General features: G+C 35.5%; 1 protein-coding gene across 2 annotated transcripts in view; it reads left to right on the plus strand.

Moving 5' to 3' along the window:
* Positions 1-26,341, plus strand: part of DIAPH3 (diaphanous related formin 3) — a 550,258-nt gene that overhangs the window by 177,504 nt on the left and 346,413 nt on the right. For both annotated transcript variants that reach the window (XM_022561162.3, XM_030762514.2), the window contains 6 exons: positions 2,763-2,873; positions 3,160-3,278; positions 4,115-4,231; positions 8,197-8,315; positions 11,042-11,106; positions 23,759-23,863. In XM_022561162.3, the coding sequence (XP_022416870.2) occupies positions 2,763-2,873; positions 3,160-3,278; positions 4,115-4,231; positions 8,197-8,315; positions 11,042-11,106; positions 23,759-23,863 (636 nt within the window). The remainder of the gene's footprint in view (positions 1-2,762; positions 2,874-3,159; positions 3,279-4,114; positions 4,232-8,196; positions 8,316-11,041; positions 11,107-23,758; positions 23,864-26,341) is intronic.

Genomic DNA, 26,341 nt, shown 5'->3' on the forward strand with positions numbered 1-26,341 from the left:
GTTGAAACTGTTAGTATGGCATAATTAGTGCAAATTAATGGAGATCATATATGCTACATTTTGGGAACATCAAACAGAACATGGTGATTAATTCTTTATGATGAATATCACAATTTTATTATTTCCTTGAGCTTCTGTTAATATTCCAGCATTCACTAATTTCTTAAATGAATGTATGATTCCTAATGTACATTTCAATCTCAGAATTTTAGAAGCAGGATTTATCCTATTCTCCTGTGAAATTTGTTTCTTTCCTTGCATTTTATGTCTCTGTTAATGGTCCCACCTCCTATCTAGTTGAACAACAAAGGTGGGAGGACTTGTAAATTCTTTTCTTTTGCCTCAACCACATGTTCATCCAGCCATCAAATGTTTTTCAAATGTTTTTCAAATGTTGTTCAAGACCTCCTCATCGCTCAACGAAGCTACTTGTATGATAGCTTCTTAACTTGAATCTATTACCTCTATTATCGCCGCTCCTGAATAAAATCCTTTATGATTTCCCCTATTTCCAGCTGAGTCAGAAAGTTCTGATTCGGCACATGAAGCTGTGCCTCCTCTGTCTGGCTTCATCTTTATTGGGTCCTTCCCCTGTTCTCCCACTTCCCGCCTTACAAACTGCTCAGGAAATCTGAATTCCTTGTAACTCAGCAAAAGAGCCCAGATCTTTGAACACGTAAACTGCTCTGCTTTAAACATCTTGGTCCTCCTTTTCATCTGGCTGTCTCCCTATTAATCCTTAAGAGTCAGTACTGTTCCTCAGCTTTCCCTGTTTTTATTTACTGTCTCCACATTCTCATCATATACTGAACACATCTCTTACAGTACATAGTATATTTGTGTTACTGAACCTGCTTATCTTCACTAGGGGAGGCAACATGTCCTATTTTACCTTTTTAGTTCCTGAGCCTTTTCTACTGTCTCTAGGAATTGAGTTATATGGGATAGATGCCAGATTGGCTCCCACTTATGCTGCTATGCTATACCAGTGTGAAATCATGTGATAAAAAAGGTCTAAATGTCTCAATATATGTATTAGAAATCTAGAAGGAACTCTTTGGTCTTTATCTTGATTATAGAATTTTTTATCTCTAAGGATGTAAATCAATACATTTTACTGTATGTAGACATATGTTTACATGACATAAATTAATCAAAGAGTGGTTGTAGGTCATGATAGTGGCAAATTACTGTTACAGTTGGGAAGGGATCCTAAAGAATTAAATTCATTATTTCGGCTTAAGTCAGTTCCTAGTTTTCTTTTTATGAAAAATTGCCTTTTAAAACGTTTCCTGGGAATAATTTGGATGATTCTTTTCCCTTCTTTCTCCTCAATTTCATGCTAATATTATTCTACACATATCAACTTTCCATTTAGGTGATATTTGCTGCTAATTTTTATGTTGTTTATTTTTGCTTCTTTCTTTGAGTTGTCTATAATTTGCATCTTTTCCTGGAAACCTGGTGACTAATACTAATTTAATTTCTCTGAACATAGAGAAATTAAATTAGTATGCTAATTTAAATATTTGTATGCTGTTTGAGATCTTTTAAAATGCTGAAAAAAACATTTGTGGGTATTGGGTAATGACTGGCAAGGAAGTGGAAAGAAAGCATTTTAAACTTGACTTTCTGACATGAACTGGTTACAGCTGAGTGAACGTGTACTGGAAAGGTAGACGCCGTTTTAAGTTTTCTCTTTTTTCCTTTTAAATATGTTTTCCTTTTCCCTCTCTTTCAAGTTTTGACAGTAGAGGCATGCTGGCCAGATTTTAGTGTTTAGATATCAAATAGAACAATTATAATATATTTCAACCAGCAGGAACTGAGACCCCTGTTGGTGTCTTAATCCCAAAATGGCATTTTAAATTCATATAACCTTGCCTTAAGGGATGGAGAAAGGACAATTTAGGGAACAGCATGAGGTTAAACACATTGATCAGTAAGCTGGTCTTTCTTGTTAGATTTTGGTAGAATGTGGACTTAGAAAAATAACATCATCAACAACAGCAAAGAATTCTTTGCTTCTCTAGAAGCAACCTCTTTTGCTTCCATTATATAGATTTTGGATAATGAAAGATATAATTCAGCCAGGCATTAAAAAAAAAAGGAGATCCAGGTTGAAAGTTGGAATGTTAAATATGAATGGGAAAATACAGAGATTTTTAATTTTCATCATTTAAGTTATATACTAAAGCATTTAGTTAGCTATGTTATTTCTTTATGTCTTCTTAATAAGTGTAACACACAGTAAGCTGAATTTTTGTCAAACTGTAGGAACCATTGCCTGATAAGTTAACTTCTAGTAATTAGCTGTGCAATGTTCATAATATAATTTTTGGTTATAACAACCCCATTAACTAGTTTCAGGCCTTTGCTAACTCTCATTGACTTAAAGTCTTTGGGTTTCTCTTGATGAATGGGAAATTATTTTATTATCCTATTTTAGGATAGGATCTATCTAAGGATATTTATAGTTTTTCAACTAGTGTGTGTTCAGTTTATGTCTTATGTGTATGGAATGATATTTTTGGAGAAGAACTTAATTTTTGGTTGGAGTGAATTAAAAAGTCCCCTGAAACTATATTTCTTGTCGAATTTGTAATTGACTAAAATATTTTACATACAAATTATTGTTTTAATAGACTCACCTGTGAAGGAAGATATTTGATAATACTTGGAACACAGCCTTGATGTTTCAGTTCTATTACTCCTTTAATGTCAGAATCCAAGTCTAAGTCTTGCTGTGTAATTTATTGTAGGTAGCATGTATGCAGCTTATCAATGCCCTTGTTACATCTCCTGATGATTTGGACTTCAGGCTTCACATCAGAAATGAATTTATGCGTTGTGGATTGAAAGAGATATTGCCAGTAAGTGCCCTGCAGTCTCCTTATTAATATTTAAATTAGAGAAATACTTGAGTAGGGGGAAATTTAGATAAATTACCTTCAAGAATAATTTATCTGTGGGAAAAAAGGCTTGAGTATAAAATCTATTTTTGAAATAGATGATAAGGTTTGAGTATTATTTAACACTTTAAGTGTTTGAATGCTGTAAATCAAGTTGAATGGTTGGTTTATTGTTTATGTTTTTCATTAATTTTTTACATCGTTAAAAACAAAACTGTTCCTTATAACTCCTATTTAATATCTCTAGAATTTAAAACGTATTAAGAATGATGGCCTGGATATCCAACTTAAAGTCTTTGACGAGCATAAGGAAGAAGATTTGATTGAGTTCTTCCATCGCCTCGAAGATGTTAGAGCTGAACTTGAATATCCTTTTGTTCTGAAGTCTAATCAAATATGTAAAATTACTGCTAACCCTTAAACAGCCCCCACCCCATAAAATATTAAACTTCTGAAGCCATTTCTAGATAAACGATATAAAATCAAACCTTTATTGAATCAGAAGGATGTTTGTATAAACCTTTTTTATTTTATTAGTTTATGTGCGTTTTTGTGAATACATGCATATGCAAATGGATGTTACAATCTACAAATGGATGCTTTTTAGACAAGCCTCTTATGTATACATGTACAATCTGTTCTTTTTGTTTGGCACCTCCCCTCCCCCTAGTGCCTTCATCATTAGGAATAGGTGCCCTTAGCCTGCTGGTTAGTTCCTACCCTGTACCTTGGGTGTATCCTCATACGGGCCTTTGTTAATTCTGTGCATCTGCAGATGTCTGTGCTTGTCCAGAGATCTGCCACCTTTCTGTCTTCCACTGGGACTGCTCCATGGTAGGTAATGCCTGGCACCAGCCCTCTTGGTCAGGGCTCCCCCAGAACCCAAAGACTTCATTAACAACCAGCTGCCCACTACTCTTTCTGCCAGCAGTATCTTGGCTCAAGAGAGGAATACTGGTTGGAGTTGATTGTGGAGGAGAAGCCAGGAAGTGTCAGGTCAGGTTGTCATTTGCACATAGTTTTCCCTCTATTCTCATTCCTAACTACATGTGTTTTATTATATGCTGAGTATATATGATGCCTATTTTAGGTTAAGATACACAGTAATCTTTTGAAGCCTTACAGAGCAGATTCCGTGTCACATTATTGCAGTTGTTCGGTATAGAGGATAAATAAATCCACATATTCCTTAATCAGTTTACTGAAGCGAATGATCTTCACAACATGGTGTGGAACACAGTTAAGGAAACCAGAGCAGAGGGATATTTCATTTCAATTCTGCAGCATCTTTTGCTGATTCGAAACGATTATTTTATAAGGTAAGAGGAAGCTATATTCTAATATTTTCTTTCACTAATAAAATTCTATTAATTGTGAAATTCACCTGATGTTTGATTTGGGCAAGCAAATATTTTTAAGTTTTGTATTTCTTTCATAATATTGATTCATAGAATGCACTGTTTCCTCTGGGCATATATTTAGGTAGAAGATGGTATAAAATGATATTACTATTACTTTCTAAGCTCCAGCAGATTCTTGGTTACAGCTTTTCAGCTGAATAAAAATGCAAACTAGCAACAAATTACTAGTTTACTGCGTGATGAATAATGTTTTCTGGTTAGTCCGTAGGCAGTAGGAATGGCAGATACTAAACATCACTTTTATTAGTGTTTAAGTAGCTAGCAAGTTCCTTAATAATACAGTTGTGTTTAATGTTGCTAATGTATCAGAACGCTAGACAAATGACTTCTCAAGTTTGATTGTATCCTAGACATCTTGAGCGTAACAAATTGTTTAAAGAAAATAATTGTTTATCCATGTTTATCTGTAGTTATATATGGATAGTAACACTTAAGCTGCTGGACTGTTATGAAGATTAAAATGGTAACATGAGTGAGACTCCTAGCCAAATATCTGGCATATGGTGTATGCTCAATAAATGCCCTCTATACCCTCTTAACTCTTTTATTACTGTTTTATGAAGGAAGCTGAGATCTTTGAATATAAAACCATTTTGGTCACCTTTAATTTAATTTTGCTGAAATTTATTCTCAAATACTATGGGTAATATGTCTTTTCTTACTCTAATTTCAAGTAGAAGGAGTTGCTAGACAGTCTCATTCAGGCTGTGTCCTCTAGGTGATGTCAGAGGGTGCAATTTAGGTTTTTGATGTACCTAACAAGTGAATAGAATAAAAGTCTAAACGTGGTAAAACTTTAGGTTCTTCGAGATGAGTACAGATCATCCACCCTACCTCTTTCCTTTGTAGAATTGGGAAGTCCCCGTGGTATTCTAAAATAGAGTTCAGGAACCTGTTTTGAGTCTTCATTTGCTTCTTTCTCATATTTTATTAAAATAAGACACTTTAAATATTTAACCACTCTATAAATGCTAGATAAAAAATACTAATACTTGATTAATAATATTTTTAAGTATCATAGGTACCCCACTAATTGTAATACTATACTCTCCTGAAGATTTACCTAAAAATAAACTTGGAACTTCCATTTATTCTAAAGTAGCCCCATCCTTTTCTTGATACCTGTGTGGTTGGTCCTGTCAACCTCTGATTTTTTGCTGCTTGAATTTCCAAGAATTTAAGACTGCTGTTTGCTTTTGAAGCGTTGAATGTGTCTACAGTGTTACAAAGGGGGTTATTTAATCCCTTCATCTGTGTTCCAGGGAGCATGTGGTTGTGTCTAACTTCAAAACAGATTAAAAAGCACAACTGTAGTGGGGCATACTCAGGCGAGCCTTTCACTTTAGTGGAATCAAGAGTCTAAAGAAATATTACATTGTAGCATTACCAAAGTGACATTAGTGAGGCATAGAAGTTCATCTAGTTTGGTCATTTTTTGAGTAACACCTTTTAAGTTTGATACTCGTCTATGTTGCCTTCTTTCTTGGCTCTTTAAGCCCGAGGCCCTTGGTCTTTGTTCCAGATATGGTTGCTATGAAGGCAGAATTCTTCCCATGACTGCCGTAGTGAAGATGATCCCATCGATTCTTTCCTATGTTCCAAAATTCTCAGTTATTTATTACTATTATTGTTGTTGTTGATTCTTATAGTGAGTATACATTTATTACAAGATAGAGTCAGAATTGTGGTCACTTACATAATACTTTTATTATATATTCATCCTTTTAATTAACATACAGTAAATTTTACTCTTTTTGCTGTGTAGTCCAAGATTCATAAATCTTGTTCTTTTGGTTTTACCTTCATTTTTCGGTTTTACTATCTCGAATGGACCTAGATTTCACCTTTCAGAAATATTCAGTTATCTGAACATTTTCGACTGATGAACATTTAAAATTAATATTGACATTAATAAATACAACTTTTGAAGTTTTTTATAAGTTAATTTTCATTGTAGAATGCAAAATATTGTCATTTAAAAGAATTAGTGGATAGGAAAATTAAAATCTTTGCTTACTTTCACATCTGGAACAAAAGGAAATTTTACTGAAATGGAACTCGATTGGAGAATGTACATCAAAGGTCCCCCAGAAAAATCAAATGCAGTAAGATAATTGGAAGGTGGATAGAAGATCAAATTCAATTCTGTAACAAATTACTAATGGCTTATTGTGTGCAGAATAGCATGTTAGTTGAATGTGCATGGGAGATAATTTCTGATATTTGGTTAAAAAAAAAAAACTGCAGAGAAAGTGAAGGTGATTTCTAAATATTCTCCAACAAAAATGACTTTTATTAATGAAGTAATGACATTTATGTTTATCCCTTAATTACACTGTTTACATATTCCTTTGACATATTCACTACCTTACCAATATCACTCATAGAGATTATTTTCTAGATTTACATTTCTGAATTCCAGACGTACATTGTTCTTTACTAGTATTGCCTTACTGAAAGAGTTTTTGCATGAATTTTCAGCTACATTATAAATGAGCTCATAATTTAGGGTGGTGGAAGTGAGAAAACACTTAATGACATTATGTTTTTTAAAAACATTATACACAATAGCTGGTGTTAATTTAAGCCATGTTTTTATTAAAACAACATCAAGATAACATTAAATAAGAGTAAAAAAGGGACAGAGTGCGTCATCTCAGTTTTTAAATGTGATAGCTAGAAACGTGTGTGCAATTTATGTACCTCAAGTGTAAATGTGGTTATTATAGCTAAAATATTAGGGAATGGGAGATTATTTCATTGAAAGAAGTTGAGAAAATTGAGGAAAGCATTGATAATACCTTCTTGCTTTAATTTGTATCCAAGAACACTATGTCTTGAATATTTTTACTCTATGACAATTAATGAACATTGTCTTATTTGCTAATGTTAAGCTGTAGTGAATTTTATTCAGCATAATGGATGGTTTATTAGGTACCAGGTAAATGGTCCAGGGCAGTAGGTCATAGTATACAGGGAAGGAAGTCTCAAGTAGCTGGAGGCATCGTCACATACGTGGTGAGAAGGGGTTGGAGAGGAAAACTGTGCAAAAAGTCATTGAGAAGAAATAGTCCTAAGTGGTGGTTCGGATGGAGGACTGTATTCATTAGAATATTACCCACCCTCTCTATCACTCTCTCTATCACTGTAGTTTGGTTTTGTTTGTAAAATCTTCTGGATATTTCTTTCACTTTTGTTGGCTTGAGTTTTAAGGGATGTATTTTAGCTTATTACTAACACAGGTGGATTGAACTTAATTGTACTAACACATGAAGCCTATTTGGGGATTTTAATTAAATTTAAATTTTGGACAAAAATTGTTATGCTGAAGTTTTCTAGCTTTCTTTTGAGTAAGGAACATTCATTTGATATTGTTTATAATTCACAGTATCACAAACATTCTAAAAACAGTGAACTGTATGTTTTTAAGAACCTTCCAGATAATTTTTTAGAAAATATATCTTTTGGTTTGTATTAATAAAATGAATTAATGGTAGCTCTTTCAGTATGGTACAGTGATAGGTTGATGATCTCTGCTGAGGACTGCTTTTAAGTACATATCACTTCATTTTAATATTCTATTTCTTACTGCCTGCTAATTAAGTCAAGATTCTGACTTTTGCAAGAAAATGATCTTTAAAGCACACTGTATTTATAGCTAAAAGATCATAAAAAATGTAATGTGTTAAAATCATTAGAAAGAAAGTGGCAGTTGTATTTACTCTCACTCCCATGTTAAATCTATATGTCACCTATTGAAACTATACAATTGTATATTATTGAAGTAGAAATCAAGCTACTGAAATATTTTGATGTAAAGTTACACTAATAGAGTGTACATTTATTCTTTTCCTTGGTTCTAGGCAACAGTACTTCAAATTAATTGATGAGTGTGTATCCCAGATTGTACTGCATAGAGATGGGATGGATCCAGACTTCACATATCGAAAAAGACTAGACTTAGATTTAAGTCAGTTTGTTGGTGAGTGTTTCTCTGTTATTTAAATGAAAATACCTTATGTCCCTTACCCATGGGTTAGTGCTAGAGTGTTGTTTCTCACAGTGTGGGCTGTAGACTCCAGAGGGTCCTGGATACCTTTCAGGAGGTCCTAATAGTCAAAACTATTTTCATAACAATACTGAGACAGTTATTTGGCATTTTTACTCTGTTGATATTTTCAGAGCAATATTGGGAAAACAGCTGGTACTTTGTTGTGAATCAAGGCAGTGGCACCAAACTGTATTAGTAGCCATGGGATTCTTTATTCTCAGTAAAACAAAAGAAATGAAACAAAAAAAGTGCCATTTTTTATTTAAGAATGTCCTTGATAAAGAACTAAAAAAATGTTAATTTTATTAAATATCTACCTTTGCACAGACATCATTTCAATATTCTGTGTGAATATATTCAATATTCAATATATTGTGTGTGTGAATCACTTGTGCTGCAAACCAGAGTCCAATTGGAAATACTTGTGTAATCGTCTGAGCTGCCAGCTGAAATGCCTGCATTTTTTTTTTAACTTTGAAAAAAGGATCGTCATACAAATTGTGGCTACTCAGATGTGAGTGTTTGGCACACACTTTCCTAAAAATGAAATAATATGTGTCTGTAACTTCAATGAAAATGATAGAATATGTTACCAATGATAAAATTGGAATATTCAAGTAAATATTTGAGTTTTGGAAAACTTGTACTTGCTACCATCATCTTGGCAGCTTTGCGGTCCTAAATTTTTTTCTGATGAGATCAGTGGTGGTATTACCCTATCTGTTTATTTTGATATTGTATGATGAGATGTGTCACCATTTGGAGGATCTGCATGACTCTGCAAACCACTCTTTCCCAAATGACCAGGGCTTGATGTGTCTAAATGATTTAAAAGTAACAGTACAAAATGGTCATTGACATCATACCCGATTCCACATTGTAACTAATGTTTAAGAAGTTACCATATGTCAAATCTTGGTTTAGCATTAAAAAGGAATATCTATTATTTGCATGAAGTTGTTTTTTCTTCATATAATATTTGAGTTCAGGAAGAAGTGTGGAATGTATAGAATGAGAAAGGAGTAGATAATACTAGTGAGACTGATAAAGTGAATACTTGTTTCTCTCTGCAGGAGAGAAGAAATTAGGAGTTCTTGGGTGTGGGAGGGACATAGAAATGAAGAAAAATATGCTCTAAATATGTAGCAAACTAAAATGTGGAATGATTCTGAATAGTGTCTGAAGAGAAAACTTTTTCTACCTGGACATTAGGAATATTTTTTCTTGAGTAGGTGAGAGGTTTTGACATTGAATTCTTGAGAAGGAAATACTATATAATCTTTGAATACTTCTTGGCTATATAAGTGAAACATGTTACATAGTTATAATAAGTCCATTGTGTTTATTTATTGTAAATGTTTAGAATAAACTTATAGACATAATGCAGAAGACTTAAGTACAGAAGAGAGTGTCCCTGTATTTACACGCTTAGGTGAGAGAGGACAGTAGGGGAGACAGATATTGGAAAGTATAGGGCACAGATAACTCCATATATTAAAAGAGGGATTCAAGAGATGCTGTCTGTGCAACAGGAATCAGAGGATTAAGTATTAATTTAGTGCTACAGAGCCAGCCAAATGAAAGTAAAATTATCAAAAATTGGGATTAGATGGGAAACAGTGTTTTCTTATTTCATATAATGTCCTAAATAGTTAAATCAGATAATAATGGTGTACATACTTTATTTAGAGTTAGGAAGCTAACCACCAGAGCTGTAAGAGGAAGCATTTAGGAAGTGGGACTGAGTTTTGGATGCAATGATTTGGTTGACTTTTGCTTCTTCTAACTTGTTCTGTGGTATATTTTCTTAAACCATGTTCATTATTACTTTCATTAAAAAAAGAAAGAAGGGATACAATACATTCATGAGACATCCATAATGAATTCATTCATAATATGAATTACTTCTCCTGCAAAGTATCCCATCCTGTGGATACATATCAGAGCTTATTAGTCAATCTATTATTGGTGGACATTTAAGTTATTTGCAGTTTTTTGCTAACATAATATTTTAATGAATATTCTTGCTTAAAGGCAAAGTCCTAGAAATACATTACTGGGTGAAAGAAAATATTAATTTTAAGTTTTAGTACATATTGCATCATTTCTCATCAGCAAAGTTCCTTAATTATACTTCCACTGTTTTTAGGAGAGTGGGGTTCCCTGTGCTATCTCCAATACTTGACATTAGGGATCATTTAATCTTTGCTTATTTCTCATTAAAACTTTTTATATTTTCATATTACTAGGGAAAATCAAGTATCTGTTTTTATGATTTAGCAATTTTTACTTTTTTTATTCCTAATTTTCTGCTCATTACTATTGCACATTTTCCTAGTTGGTATTGACTATCCTCTTCTCCTCTTTTTTCAAAATATTTATGAATTCAGGATAGCAACCTTTTAGTATTGTATGTTACAGTTGAACTCCCTCCTCCTTTTGCCTAATACAAGGTTAGAATTGTAATTTGGTTTATCTTTCTCCTTATATTTTGTGACCTTGGTATCATGCTTAGAAAATCCTCCATTCCAACATTATATGTTTCACCATTTTGTTGATTTTATTACTGACACTATTTCTAATTTTTCTGTTTTTTTTCTTTTTGAACTTTTAAAGTAACAATGAATTTAATAAAAATTTTGTCATTGCAATTTTAGATATTTGCATGTATCAGGTGAAACTAGAAGAGTTTGAAGAGAAAGCATCAGAACTTAACAAGAAAGTAAGTAATTTGACTAACTTTGCAAGACTATATGGGGGCTCCTGCAGCTCTGCTTCTGCCTCATGGACTGTGTGCCTTCTTCTCACTTCCTTCTTTACCTCCTTCAGGTATTTGCACAAATGCCATTCTCTGAGGAGGACTTCCTGGACCATTATATTTAAACATTTAAACTCCCCACTCCCAACTCTGACCCTCCCTGTGCTTCTTTTCTTGTTTTTCTACTGTTGTATTTATCACCATCTGATATGTTGCATAATTTAGGTATCTGTGTGTGTATATACAAATGCCTTGTTTATTTCTCCCTCTGGAATAAACTTTATGAGGGATTTGTGTTTGCTTTATTCACTATCCTGGCACCTAGAACAATTCCTGGACTGAGAACTAAAACATATTCTTTGAATGAGTTGAATGAATAAATGACTGACAATGTATAAAGTCAGCATTTTAAGATTGGAGTATTTCTCAAGACATCATATAATTCAGGCCCTTAAGATTGAAATTATGTCTAAAAATTTTAAGAGAAAAAGTTTAACTTGCTTTCTGTTTTGATTAAAGTTACTTCATTAGACTAAGAGGAACCACATAAAATTATCATTTTCATAGATAAAAAGTATTGAATGTCAGCAGTTTCATTTGTTTCTGGCCAATAGCATTGCTGACCATCTAGCCATTCCCCACTTTTCTTTAAGGTACTGTTTTGTGCTTTTATCTCTACTTAATGGGTATCTATTGGACTTTTTCTCTGTTTTTAAAATTTTACTTTTAAATTGTATTATTTTTTGTTGTTGTTGGATTCTTTACATTTTAAGTAGTCATTCTGATGTGAATTCTTAGGGCTGGTTCCTCACATTCAAAGAATCATGGTAATTACTGCTACCACCACCTCAACTGAACACATACAAAAGGAACATTTACACTGAGTTAGGCACTATTCCAGGGAGTCTACATTTTTGATGTGTCAGGCCCTAAATGAATCTTGAGAGAATTGTACATTTTTTATAGACTTTTAAGATAAAACATAACTTGCAAATGGTAGACACTTTCATAAGTTATTTGTAACTTATGAAAAACTTTGTAAGTATCCTGTCCAAGAAGTCCTAAGTTTCATCAAATACTTAGTGAGAGGATATTATCTCCCAGGCCTTTGGCTGTAGGCTTGGATTACAGCTGTGGATATATCACCATTGCTGCGAAGCAACTTAGTTTACAGGGGGAAACAAATTATTAGATCCTTTAAATTAAGTGTCATAAGTGTTCCAGTTGATAAATGTTTGTGTTGTATGGTGACCTTTCACCCCACTGACTCTGTATTCCAAGCTCAGTAAATACTTCAATTCATCGTGGGAAAGTAGTAGCAAACTTTCAAGTGTTTGATTTGAATGCATCCCAGATAGTTTAAATTTCCTTATTTTTAAAAACATCTTTATGGAGTATAATTGCTTTACAATGGTGTGTTAGTTTCTGCTTTATAACAAAGTGAATCAGCTATACATATACATATATCCCCATATCTCCTGCCTCTTGTGTCTCCCTCCCACCCTCCCTATCCCACCCCTCTGTGGTCACAAAGCACCGAGCTGATCTCCCTGTGCTATGCGGCTGCTTCCCACTAGCTATCTATTTTACATTTGGTAGTATATGTAAGTCCATGCCAATCTCTCACTTCATCCCAGCTTACCCTTCCCCCTCCCCATGTCCTCAAGTCCATTCTCTAGTAAGTCTGTGTCTTTATTCCCATCTTGCCCCTAGGTTCTTCATGACCATTATTATTATTTTTTTAGATTCCATATATATGTGTTAGCATATGGTATTTGTTTTTCTCTTTCTGACTTCACTCTGTATGACAGAATATAGGTTCATCCACCTCACTACAAATAACTCAATTTCGTTTCTTTTTATGGACGAGTAATATTCCACTGTATATATGTGCCACATCTTCTTTATCCATTCGTCTGTCGATGGACACTTAGGTTGCTTGCATGTCCTGGCTATTGTAAATAGAGCTGCAGTGAACACTCTGGTACATGACTCTTTTTGAATTTTGGTTTTCTCAGGGTATATGCCCAGGAGTGGGATTGCTGGGCCATATGGTAGTTCTATTTTTAGTGTTTTAGGAATCTCCATACTGTTCTCCATAGTGCCTGTATCAATTTACATTTCCACCAACAGTGCAACAGAGTTCCCTTTTCTCCACACCACCTCCAGCATTTATTGTTTGTAGATTTTCTGGTGATGGCCATTCTGACCAGTGTGAGGTGATACCTCACTGTAGTTTTGATTTGCATTTCTCTAATGATTAGTGATGTTGAGCATTCTTTCACGTGTTTGTTGGCAATCTATATATCTTTTTTGGAGAAATGTCTATTTAGGTCTCCTGACCATTTTTGGATTGGGTTGTTCATTTTTTTGATATTGAGCTCCATGAGCTGCTTGTATATTTTGGAGATTTATCCTTTGCCAGTTGCTTCATTTGCAAATATTTTCTCCCATTCTGAGGGTTGTCTTTTGGTCTTGTTTATGGTTTCCTTTGCTGTGCAAAAGCTTTTAAGTTGCATTAGGTCCCATTTGTTTATTTTTGTTTGTATTTCCATTTCTGTAGGAGGTGCATCAAAAAGGATCTTGCTGTGATTTCTGTCATAGAGTGTTCTGCCTGTGTTTTCCTCTAAGAGTTTTATAGTGTTTGGCCTTACATTTAGGCCTTGAATCAATTTTGAGTTTATTTTTGTGTATGGTGTTAGGGAGTGTTCTAATTTCATTCTTTTACATGTAGCTGTCCAGTTTTCCCAGCACCACTTATTGAAGAGGCTGTCTTTTCTCCATTGTATATTCTTGCCTCCTTTATCAAAAATAAGGTGACCATATGGACGGGAGTTTATGTCTGGGCTTTCTATCCTGTTCCATTGATCTATATTTCTGTTTTTCTGCCAATACCATACTGTCTTGATTACTGTAGCTTTGAGTATAGTCTGAACTCAGGAAGCCTGATTCCTCCAGCTCCGTTTTTCTTTCTCAAGATTGCTTTGGCTATTTGGGGACTTCTGTGTTTCCATATAAATTGTGAAATTTTTTGTTGGTAGTATCATCATTTTGACAGTGTTGCTTCTTGCAATCCAAGAACATGGTATATCTCTCCATCTGTTTGTATCATCTTTAATTTCTTTCATCAGTGTCTTATAGTTTTCTGCATAGAGGTCTTTTGTCTCCTTAGGTAGGTTTATTCCTAGGTATTTTATTCTTTTTGTTGCAGTGGTAAATGGGATTGTTTCCTTAATTTCACTAACTGATTTTTCGTTGTAGGTGTATAGGAATGCCAGAGATTTTGTGCATTAATTTTGTATCCTGCAACCTTACCAAATTCATTGATTAGTTCTAGTAGTTTTCTGGTGGCATCTTTAGGATTCTCTATGTATAGTATCATGTCATCTGAAACAGTGACAGTTTTACTTCTTCTTTTCCAATTCGTATTCCTTTTATTTCTTTTTCTTCTCTGCTTGCTGTGGCTAGGACTTCCAAAACTATGTTAAATAAGAGTGGCGAGAGTGAACATCCTTGTCTTGTTCCTGATCTTAGTGGAAATGCTTTCATTTTTTCACAATTGAGTATGCTACTTGTGGTGGGTTTGTCATATATGGTGTTTATTATGTTGAGGTAGGTTCCCTCTGTGCCTACTTTCCGGAGAGTTTTTATCATAAATCGGTGTTGAATTTTGTCAAAAGCTTTATCTGTATCTCTTGCAATGATCATATGGTTTTCCTCCTTCAGTTTTTTAATATGGTTTATCACATTGATTGATTTGCGTATATTGAAGAATTCTTGCATTCCAGGGATAAACGCCACTTGATCATGGTGTATGATCCTTTTAACATCCTGTTGAATTCTGTTTGCTAGTATTTTGTTGAGGATTTTTACATCTATGTTCATCAGTGATACTGGCCTGTAGTTTTCTTTCTTTGTTGACATCTTTGTCTGGTTTTGGTGTCAGGGTGATGGTGGCCTAGTAGAATGAGTTTGGGAGTGTTCCTCCCTCTGCTATATTTTGGAGGAGTTTTAGAAGGATAGGTGTTAGCTCTCTAAATCCTTGATAGAATTCACTTGTGAAGCCCTCTGGTTGTGGGCTTTTGTTTGTTGGAGGATTTTTTTATCACAGTCTCAATTTCAGTGCTTGTGACTGGTGTGTTTATATTTTCTATTTCTTCCTGGTTCAGTCTCGGAAGGTTGTACTTTTCTAAGAATTTGTCCATTTCTTCCAGGTTGTCCATTTTATCGGCATATAGCTGCTTGTAGTAATTTCTCATGATCCTTTGTATTTCTGCACTGTGAGTTGTTACTTCTCCTTTTTTCTTTCTAATTCTATTGATTTGTGTCTTATCCCTTTTTTTCTTGATGAGTCTGGCTAATGGTTTATCAATTTTGTTTATCTTCTTAAGGAACCAGCTTTTAGTTTTATTGATCTTTTCTATTGTTTCTTTCATTTCTTTTTCATTTGTTTCTGATCTGATCCTTATGATTTCTTTCCTTCTGCTAACTTTGAGGGTTTTTTGTTCTTCTTTCTCTAATTGCTTTAGGGGTAAGTTTAGGTTGTTTATTTGAGATATTTCTTGTTTCTTGAGGTAGAATTGTATTGCTATAAACTTTCCTCTCAGAACTGCTTTTGCTGCATCCCACAGGTATTGGGTTGGCGTGTTTTCATTTTCCTTTGTTTCTAGGTATTTTTGACTTCCTTTCTGATTTCTTCAGTGATCTCTTGTTTATTATTAAGGAGTGTATTGTTTAGCCTCCATGTGCTTGTATTTTTTACAGATTTTTTCCTGTAATTGATATGTAGTCTCATAGCGTTGTGATCGGAAAAGATATTTGATGCGATTTCAATTTTCTTAAATTTACCAAGGCTTGATTTGTGACCCAGGGTATGATCTATCCTGGAAAATGTTCCATGAGCACTTGAGAAGAATGTGCATTGTGTTGTTTTTGGATGGAATGTCCTATAAATATCAATTAAGTCCATCTTGTTTAATGTATCATATAAAGCTTGTGTTTCATTATTTAGTTTCATTTTGGATGATCTGTCCATTGGTGAAAGTGGGGAAATTTTCAACTTCCCTACTATGAGTGTGTTACTGTCCATTTCTCCTTTTATGGCTGTTAGCATTTTCCTTATGTATTGAGGTGCTCTCATGTTGGGTGCATAAATATTTACAATTGTTATATCTTCTTCTCGGATTGATCCCTTGATCATTATGTAGTGTCCTTCTTTGTCTTTTATAATAGTCTTTATTTTAAAGTCCGTTTGTCTGATATGAAAATTGGTACTCCAGCTTTCTTTTGATTTCCATTTGCATGGAGTATCTTTTCCATCCCCTCACTTTCAGTCTTTATGTGTCCCTAGGTCTGAAGTGGATCTCTTTTAGACAGCATCTATATGGGTCTTGTTTTGTATCCATTCAGCCAGTCTGTGTTTTGGTTGGAGCGTTTAATCCATTTACATTTAAGGTAATTATCGATATGTATGTTCCTATTACCATTTTATTAATTGAATTGGGTTTGTTATTGTAGGTCTTTTCCTTCTCTTGTGTTTCCTGCCTAGAGAAGTTCCTTTAGCATTTGTTGTGAAGCTGGTTTGGTGGTGCTGAATTCTCTTAGCCTTTGCTTATCTATAAAGGTTTTAATTTCTGCGTCGAATCTGATTCAGATCTTTGCTGGGTAGAGTAATCTTGGTTTTAGGTTTTTCCCTTTCATCACTTTAAATGTGTCCTGCCACTCCCTTCTGGCTTGCAGAGTTTCTGCTGAGAGATCAGCTATTAACCTTATGGGCATTCCCTTGTGTGTTATTTGTTGTTTTTCCCTTGCTGCTTTTAATATTTGTTCTTTGTATTTAATAGTTGATAGTTTAGTATGTGTCTTGGCATGTTTCTCCTTGGATTTATCCTGTATGGGACTCTCTGTGCTTCCTGGACTATTTCCTTTCCCCTATTAGTGAAATTTTCAACTATAATCTCTTCAAATATTTTCTCAGACCCTTTCTTTTTCTTTTCTTCTTCTTGGACCCGTATAATTCGAACATTGGTCCATTTAATGTTGTCCCAGAGGTCTCTGAGGTTGTCCTCAGTTCTCTTCATTCTTTTTTCTTCTTTCTGTTCTTCAGTAGTTATTTCCACTATTTCGTATTCCAGGTCACTTCTGCGTTCTTCTGCCTCAGTTATTCTGCTATTGCTTCCTTCTAGAGAATTTTTAATTTCATTTATTGAGTTGTTCATCATTGTTTGTTTGCTCTTTAGTTCTTCTTGGTCCTTTTTAATCATTTCTTGTATTTTCTACATTCTATTTCCAAGATTTTGGATTATATTTACTGTCATTACTCTGAATTCTTTTTCAGGTAGATTGCCTATTTCCTCTTCATTTGTATGGTCTGATGGATTTTTACCTTGCTCCTTCATCTGCTGTGTGTTTCTCTGTCTTCTCATTTTGCTTAATTTACTGTGTTTGGGGTCTCCTTTTCGCAGGCTGCAGGTTCGTAGTTCCCGTTGTTTTTGGTTCCTGCCCCCAGTGGCTAAGGTTGTTTCAGTGGGTTGTGTAGGCTTCCTGGTGGAGGGGACTACTGCCTGTTTTCTGGTGGATGAGGCTGGATCTTGTCTTTCTGTCTTGCAGGACTGCCTCTGGTGGTGTGTTTTGGGGTGTCTGTGACCTTATTATGATTTTAGGCAGCTTCTCTGCTAATGAGTGGGGTTGTGTTCCTGTCTTGCTAGTTGTTTGGCATAGGGTGTCCAGTACTGTAGCTTGCTGGTTGTTGACTGGACCTGGGTTTTAACGTTCAGATGGAGATCTCCGGGAGAGCTTTTGCTGTTTGATATTACATGGAGATGGGAGTTCTCTGGTGGACCGATGTCCTGAACTCAGCTTTCCCATCTTAGAGGCGCAGGCCTGACACCTGGATGGAGCACCAAGACCCTGTCATCCACACGGCTCAGAAGCAAAGGGAGAAATATAGAGAAAAATCAAATCAAATCAAATCAAATAATTTAAAAAAAATTATTAAAAATAAATAAAGTTAAAAAGCAATAGAAAGAAGAAAGAAAGAAGAGAGTAACCAAACCAAAAAACAAATCCACCAATGATAACAAGCGCTAAAAGCTATACTTAAAAAAACAAAAATGGACAGACAGAACTCTAGTAGAAATGGTAAAAGCAAAGCTATACAGACAAAATCACACAAAGAAGCATACACATACACGCTAAAAAAAAGAGAAAAACGAAAAAAAAATATATCTATATATAAAAAAAGAAAAAAAAGGAGGAAGAGTGCAACCAAATCAATAAACAAATCTACCAATGATAATAAACTCTAAATACTAAACTAAGATAAACGTAAAACCAGGAACAAATTAGATGCAGAAAGCAAACCCCAAGCCTACATTTGCTCCCAAAGTTCACTGCCTCAGTTTTGGGATGATTCGTTGTCCATTCAGGTATTCCACAGATGCAGCCTACATCAAGTTGATTGTGAAGATATAATCTGCTGCTCCTGAGGCTGCTGGGAGAAATTTCCCTTTCTGTTCATTGTTTGCACAGCTCCTGGGGCTCAGTTTTGGATTAGCTCTGCCTCTGCGTGTAGGTCACCCTCTGGCGTCAGTTCTTCGCTTAGACAGGAAAGGTTAAAGTAGCAGCTGATTCGTGGGCTCTCGCTCACTCAGGCCGGGAGGAGGGAGGGGTACGGAATGCGGGCAGAGCCTGCAGCTGCAGAGGGCTGGGGATGTTGCAACAGCTTGAGGCGAGCCGTGTGTTCTCCTGGGGAAGTTGTCCCTGCATCATGGGACCCTGGCAGTGGTGGGCTGCACAGACTCCCGGGAGGGGAGGTGTGGATAGTGACCTGTGCGTGCACACAGGCTTCTTGATGGCTGCAGCAGCAGCCTTAGCGTTTCATGCTTGTCTCTGGTGTTCGTGCTGATAGCCGTGGCTTGTGCCTATCTCTGGAGCTCGTTTAGGTGGTGCTCTGAATCCCCTCTCCTCATGCACCCAGAAACAATGTCTTGCCTCTTAGGCAGGTCCAGACTTTTTCCTGGACTCCCTCCTGGCTCACTGCGGCCCCCTAGCCCCCTTGAGGCTGTGTTCACGCAGCCAACCCGTCCTCTCTCTGGGATCTGACCTCCGAAGCCCGAGCCTCAGCTCCCAGCCCCCAACTGCCCCGGTGGATGAGCAGACAAGCCTTTCGGGCTGGTGAGTGCTGGTCGGTACCGATCCTCTGTGCGGGAGTATGAGCAGACAAGCCTTTCGGGCTGGTGAGTGCTGGTCGGTACCGATCCTCTGTGCGGGAGTATGAGCAGACAAGCCTTTTGGGCTGGTGAGTGCTGGTCGGTACCGATCCTCTGTGCGGGAGTCTCTCCACTTTGCCCTCTGCATCCCTGTTGCTGCGCTCTCCTCCGTGGCTCCGAAGCTTTCCCCCCACCACTCCCCGTCTCCACCAGTGAAGGGGCTTCGCAGTGTGTGAGAACTTTTCCTCCTTCACACCTCCCTCCCAGAGGTGCAGGTACTGTCCCTATTCTTTTGTCTCTGTCTTTTCTTTTGCCCTACCCAGGTACCTGGGGAGTTTCTTGCCTTTGGGATGTCTGAGGTCTTCTGACAGCGTTCAGTAGGTGTTTTCTAGAAGTTGTTCCACATGTAGATGTATTTCTGATGTATTTGTGGGGAGGAAAGTGATCTCCAAGTCTTACTCCTCTGCCATCTTGAAGGTCTCCCCTACGTTTGCTTTTATAATCATTTTTATGTATACAGTATTCATATATGACTGGTGTTAAACTTGATATCTTTCTTAAGACATTGTTTTAAAATTGTATGCTTTTCATGTAAAAAGAAGAAAGAACTTGTTCAAGGTTAGTTGTCTCCTTTTAGTCAGCAGTTATATGTGTTAGGTATATTCAGAAAATATTTTTTGCTCCATAGAAGATTTCTGTTGCCACACCATTTTGTATGTGTCAGCAAGAATTTTTTTCTGATAGCTTTATAAGGACACATGTAAATACTTTGCTTTAGGCAGGAAGCTATCATGGTTGCTAGACACATTCTTTATTTTAGTGCATAAATTTGAAAAATGAAGACCAGAAATGTCAGAAAGTACATAGAGTATATTGAGTTATCCACCTTCTTGTACAGATGCACTAATACATTTACCCTAGGGAATGAAATTAAGCAGAGCTTCAACCTTAACTGTGTTTCTTGACATTTTTGCATGTAATTTTGTAAGCATAATACTGCTCTGCTAACTCTTTTGGAGAAGAAGGCTATCATATCAGTTTTTATAAAATACGTCTTTAATGGAGATTCATTTTTTCCCCAAGGCTACTGTGATTTGACTATAGATATAAAAATGCTAAAGCACACTTTATATTTCGTCTGATCGTTTTATAGGGGAAGATGTAGAAATTTATCTCTTTGGTAAGTAATACAGATACTGTCAGTATGGTCAAGTTAATTTTAATAAGTTTTCTTTGAGTGTACTAATTATGACTGGTTGTTTTTATAGTTTTATTTTTATTCCTATAAATAATTCTTTTTCCTTTTGCATCTTATTGTAAGGCCTATAAGATAGGATAGTGTACATATTTATATTGTAATCTCCTAAGAATTTAGTTTTTTATTTCTTGCTAAGTAGCAGTAAACATTGGCTGAGCAGTCGTATAAAGGAGAGTAGAGAAAATGACCTCTCAAAGATTTTTGAGGCTGGGAGATTGAGGACCTAAAGGTATATATGATATTGACGTGGTTATACAACATATAAAGGAAAGTGTGACAGAAACAGTCTCATGACTTCACTCAACAAATATTTATTGAGTTTAATTATAAGTATAAAGCTTTGGAAAGGTGATGAATAAAATAGAAAAGGTTCTCACTATTAGTGAGCTTCCAGGTTGGTGGGTATTACTGAGGTATGTGATACTACATTTTGATAATTTTGTATTACAGTGTGATAATTGTTGTGGTAGGAAAACCTTGTGTGGTTTGTAAGCCTATAGATCTTGTGTGGCCAGGGAAGACTTACCCAAGGAAGTAAGAGCTAATGTGAGCCCTGATGTATTAGTGTGAGGCAACAAGGTGAGATGGCCGAGGAGGAGGCATATATAAATTTTTTCTTTTTAATAAATTTATTTTTTTCTTTTTATTTTTGGCTGCATTGGGTCTTTGTTGCTGTGCGCGGGCTTTCTCTGGTTGCGGAGAGTGGGGGCTGCTCTTCGTTGCAGTGCACAGCCTTCTCATTGCAGTGGCTTCTCTTGTCGCGGAGCACAGGCTCTAGGCACGTGGACTTCAGTAGTTGTGGCACGTGGGCTCAGTAGTTGTGGCATGCAAGCTCTATTGTGCAGGCTCAGTAGTTGTGGCACATGGGCTTAGTTGCTCTGTGGCATGTGGGATCTTCCTGGACCAGGGCTTGAACCCATGCCCCTACATTCGCAGGCGGATTCTTAACCACTCCATCACCAAGGAAGTCGTGGAGGCATATATAAATTTATTTTGAATTTCCCATAAGTATCTGAAGCTTAATACCTTCAAAACCAAATTCATCGTTCTTGCCCATAAGTATGTCATTCCCTCAAATTATAGTACTTTGTTGCCGGCTTGCAAAGCAACAGAACAATGTCGTGATCTTAGATATATTCCCCTCACTCATTTCCTTTGTTCAGTCAGACACTAATATTTTGGATTGTGTTAATATATATATATATATAATATATATATTTTTTTCTTTTCTTTCCGTTACCCTATTTTCTACCTTCATTTAGGAAGGGCTTCAGTTCTTGCTTGGATAACTTCAGTAACTCTACACTCATTTCTATGCCTCTAGTATTTATCTTTCAGTCCATTGTCCACACTGCTGCTGGTTGGGTTTTCCAAAGTGCAAATTTGATTATGTTGTTTTCTTATGATAAATTCTCTAATAGCTCTCTACAGTTTTTAGGTTTTACAAAAAAGAAAAAAGCTTCTTGGTTTATTGTGAAATTCTTTTCAACAGTTTCACTCCTGTCTACCTCCAGCTTCATCCTGTGCAGTTTGTTCTCATACCTCCTTTTGTGCCCCTTACAGGGGATGGCTTGCCATTCATGTACACCCTGTGCTAGTCACTCTATTTGAAATGCAAGCTACACTTCTCAGCTAATGACTCAAGTTCTTTAAACCTGAGATCAAGCATCATTCCTCCAGGAATGATGCACATGCCTCCAGTCTTTCTCTCTTTATTGCTGGTAATTTTCATAGATTTTGGGTGGTTAGTTTGCTTTGACTTTGCCACCAGACACTATGCTTACTAAACACAGTGATCATACTCTCTTAAAACTATGTACCCCTAGTCCCTGCTACTCTGAGAAACACATAATAGTCATGCTATTAGATATTTATTGAATAAAGGAAAATGATGGTATGGGACCAGATATCAGGGGATACTTAGATATTAGGTTAATGAGTGTAGCTTTTATAATGAAGCCACTAAAGGTTTAAGAGCAAAGGAGTCATGATATATGCGCTATCTTTTAGATGGAACAGCAGTATTCAAAAATCGAAGTTTGTAGAGAAGATGATAATATTGGCTTTGAAAATACTGGAATGCTTTCTTAGTCTTGAAAAATGTTCATTAAGTTGGAAATATATTTATAGACTGGTTTACAGTTTGGAGTGCAGATGTGAAGCTGAGCTGGTGATAGGGACTTGGAAGCCATCAGTGTATGGAGTCCCTAATCCTAACCCTGAGCCCAACCCTAACTCTCTCAAGGCTACATTTGTGAAATATTTGTATTTTCTTAAATGATTATTATTTTTTTTTATTTTTAAAAGGCAGTCAAATACTTGTTCTTGATTATGAGACAGTACTCTATTTGAATTCACCTCTGCTAGTAGAGGTTTTTAGTCATGATGATGGCGAGGTGAAGGTGTTTGAATACAGGATGGTGACTTGTGATGAGTGGCTGTATCAATTAGAAAACTCATTCGATTCACCAAATTTTATTATTTGCCTTCCTCCCACAAAGTGTTGCACTAAGGACTTTGAAAGACTAATTTATCATTAATTTCCCAAAGATTAATGATAAATAAAATGGACTTTATCCTCTTAAACTGTTGTTGAAGGTTAGAGCCTGCATCAGGTCCTTAAACCTCATGATGTTGTAGTAAGAAAAAAGAAAGTAATTGATGCATTTACAAAGTGGAGTTATTTATTAATAAATAAATATTAAAGTGGAATTCTTTTAAATCATGTTGATAAACTTCAGACAAGTTTCAAGTATAAGTTTTCGCAGGTGGGGGTCAGGGAACTCAGTACAATGCCTAGCTCTCTATTATTTTACACAAAGTTGCAATGATATTTAGGGACTTTTAAGAAAAATGCCAGGGTTCTGGATAACTGTGGGCCCAGTTTGTTCTGCTGAGAGGAGATGGTCACAGATTTCATTTCTGGCTTTGTCTGCTCCTTTAAAAATGAATGATTTTGGTGGGACCTAGAGGGACCTAGAGAAAAGCTGTGGGTGACTTAGCAAAAATCTACCACTCCTTTCATAAAAGTTTATGTTCTACCAACAGATCATTAGAATCAAATTTCTAGATGAAGAATAGTGCTTTGTATTTTCATCTTTCTCTCTTTCTTGTGTGTTTTTGTTTCTTTTTCTTTTTTCCTTTTCAGTTTGAAAAAGAGTTTACCGACCACCAAGAAACTCAGGCTCAATTGCAGAAAAAAGAGGCACAGATTAATGAGCTTCAAGCAGAGTTACAAGCTTTTAAATCACAGGTAAAATACCATCTACCTGGAGTGAATTTGGGTATTGAAAGCTCACCAGGGGATCAAAGGTCGTATCATATCTTCATAGCATCAAAAGGTTGAAACTTTAATTTCCCTTGTATGTTTTCATATTATTGTTTATATGTATTTCTATTCTGCTGTGTTTATTTTTAAAATGATTTTGCCCCTTTTTTTCTGCTTGCATTTTTAAGAATGTCTAAACTTTTACTAATCTACTTCCTTATGTTTCGTTTGGGTTTTGTACCTGATGTCACGTGTTTGCTAGGTAATTAAGCGTTAAGGGTAAGAAAGTCTTTTATTCTTAGATTTGTCATTCATCACTGATCTTTATCCCACTACAGAAAATTATTGCTCAAGGTATTTATTTTTTGAAAACCTTCAGCCTATGGGTACCTTGCAGTGAAGGAGAACCTCTAGCTGAATGAGAACATTTTCTGATAATTTTTCAATTTCCGAAAGTAAACAGATTTAAAACATGACAAAAAAGAGAGCAAATCTGGATTACGGAGCAGATAATACATACACTCACATACGCTCTCTACACATAAAGCATTTAGGTAGCAAGAAATACATCATCTGCAGGTTTTAAATGGATGAAAGTAAGGAAGTAGAATTTTCACAGCTAAAGTTTTTCATGTAGATTTACACATAAGATGATGAGCAATAAGTATAGTTTTGCTGTTTTCCTTTCATCCTAATTTATGGTTATGTTGAAATAGTCTTAGGTATACTATTTCTTATGTTATTTTGAGAGTTTGTTTTCTTTTATACTTTAGTGTATAGTTTTGTTGCAGAGTCTGTCTGAAGATACCCTAAGAGCTATATGTTAGTGTTCAGTTTTGGAAAAAAAAAAATAGAATCTATCTACAAGAAAATTCTCACTGATCATCTTTCTTTAGTGCTGCAAAAGAAGGTACCACAATTTATTGAAAGTTTTCATCTTTCTTATGTGGCTCCTTGTCTCTCATATTAAAAAAAATTTGTGTTTTTTAATTTCAGATTGAGTTATAGACAATGGCTGAAATATTCATGAAAAGTTTTTCCTGGTCTGGGCTAGTATAAATTTAGACTTTCCTTTTTTTTTAATTTTTCCCAGTTGAAGCATTACTTGTAAATCTACTCTAGAAAATTTCAATTTATAGAAAACATATTCACCATCTTTGGATATGTTATTGCTGCATGTGCTTTTATATAAAATGGGAATATATTTACATTTTGAAGCAGATTAAATCAAGGAATCTCCTGTGTTGTTTTAAATTGTGTACAGTGATGACCTTTGTTTATGTCTATTAGAGGAAAGCCTGTAATTAGAGACTTGACACTGGCCACAATATTCATTTTTGAATAACAACTGACAAATACTTCCTTTGGATAAGTTTGTATTTCTCATGAAATCTATGCATTTGTCTTAATATACTTCTCTTTGATCAAAGCTATGCTGATTATAAAGGTTATGAATAAAATATGTTTTATTATCTGTGACTTCATTCCTTCAGGCACTTAACAGCCAAGTACTGTTAGGTCCTGGGGATAGAATGGGGGACAAGGTGGTCACAGTGTTTGGCCCCATCAGTGATAAGTCTGTCACACCCATCAAAATCTAGAGCAGAAATTCAACCATACCTTTGTTTTAAGACATTAATTGTTAACCATAAATGTATACTGAGTGTGAGTATAATGTACATACATCCTTAACATTGACAGGGCTGTGCTATTCATGATCACAGCGACCCAGCATAACACTAAAGTGATTCTTCTTTATACTTAATGTTTTTGATAAGGCATGTTTTTTGACTGTGGTCTCAACTTCTCTTAAATACTTTTTCTTTGTGCTGACCTTGGATATCGATTTCAAGCCTTTATACATGATCTATTTTCCATAATTGTGCCATAAAACTTTTAAATGATTTATTAATACTCCTATAGCTATATGGCTCAGAGTTGAAGTTAATTTCAGGAAATAACCGTATCACAAAAAATTATTTATCAACCCAGATCACCTTTATGATAGTAAAAATGTATCTATTGTTATTATGCCATGGAAACATAAGGACAGAAGTGCCTAGTGGTCACAGGGACCAGATCGTGACATGCTCTGAAGGTCCTACTAAGAATCTTAGATTTTTTTTCTCAAGGGCAAAGGCACGATGTGGCAATATTATTTACCTCTCTTTTTCTGGATCTTATTTTTTTTTTCCTACCACTTAAATGCTGGTGTCCTGTAGAATTCTGTATATAAACCTTTCCTCATGCTGCATACCCTGGGTGAACATATCTACACCCATGGCTTCTTCAGCTGTCCTGTAGAGACTGCTGACTTTCAGATCTTTTAGGCCCATGTTGCAAAACGGGAGTAATATTTCTGACAATTACATTTTTATGAAAACAAAAGCTATAATATTCTTACATTGGGGAAAAAAATCTTTGAAATTTTGTTTTTAGGTTAAACCACATGACGTTACTGAA

The sequence above is a fragment of the Delphinapterus leucas genome, chromosome 18 (genome assembly GCF_059928025.1).
Source record: "Delphinapterus leucas isolate spDelLeu-1000000601 "Yukka" chromosome 18, BTC_Dleu_Yukka2, whole genome shotgun sequence".
NCBI classification, from domain to species: domain Eukaryota; kingdom Metazoa; phylum Chordata; class Mammalia; order Artiodactyla; family Monodontidae; genus Delphinapterus; species Delphinapterus leucas.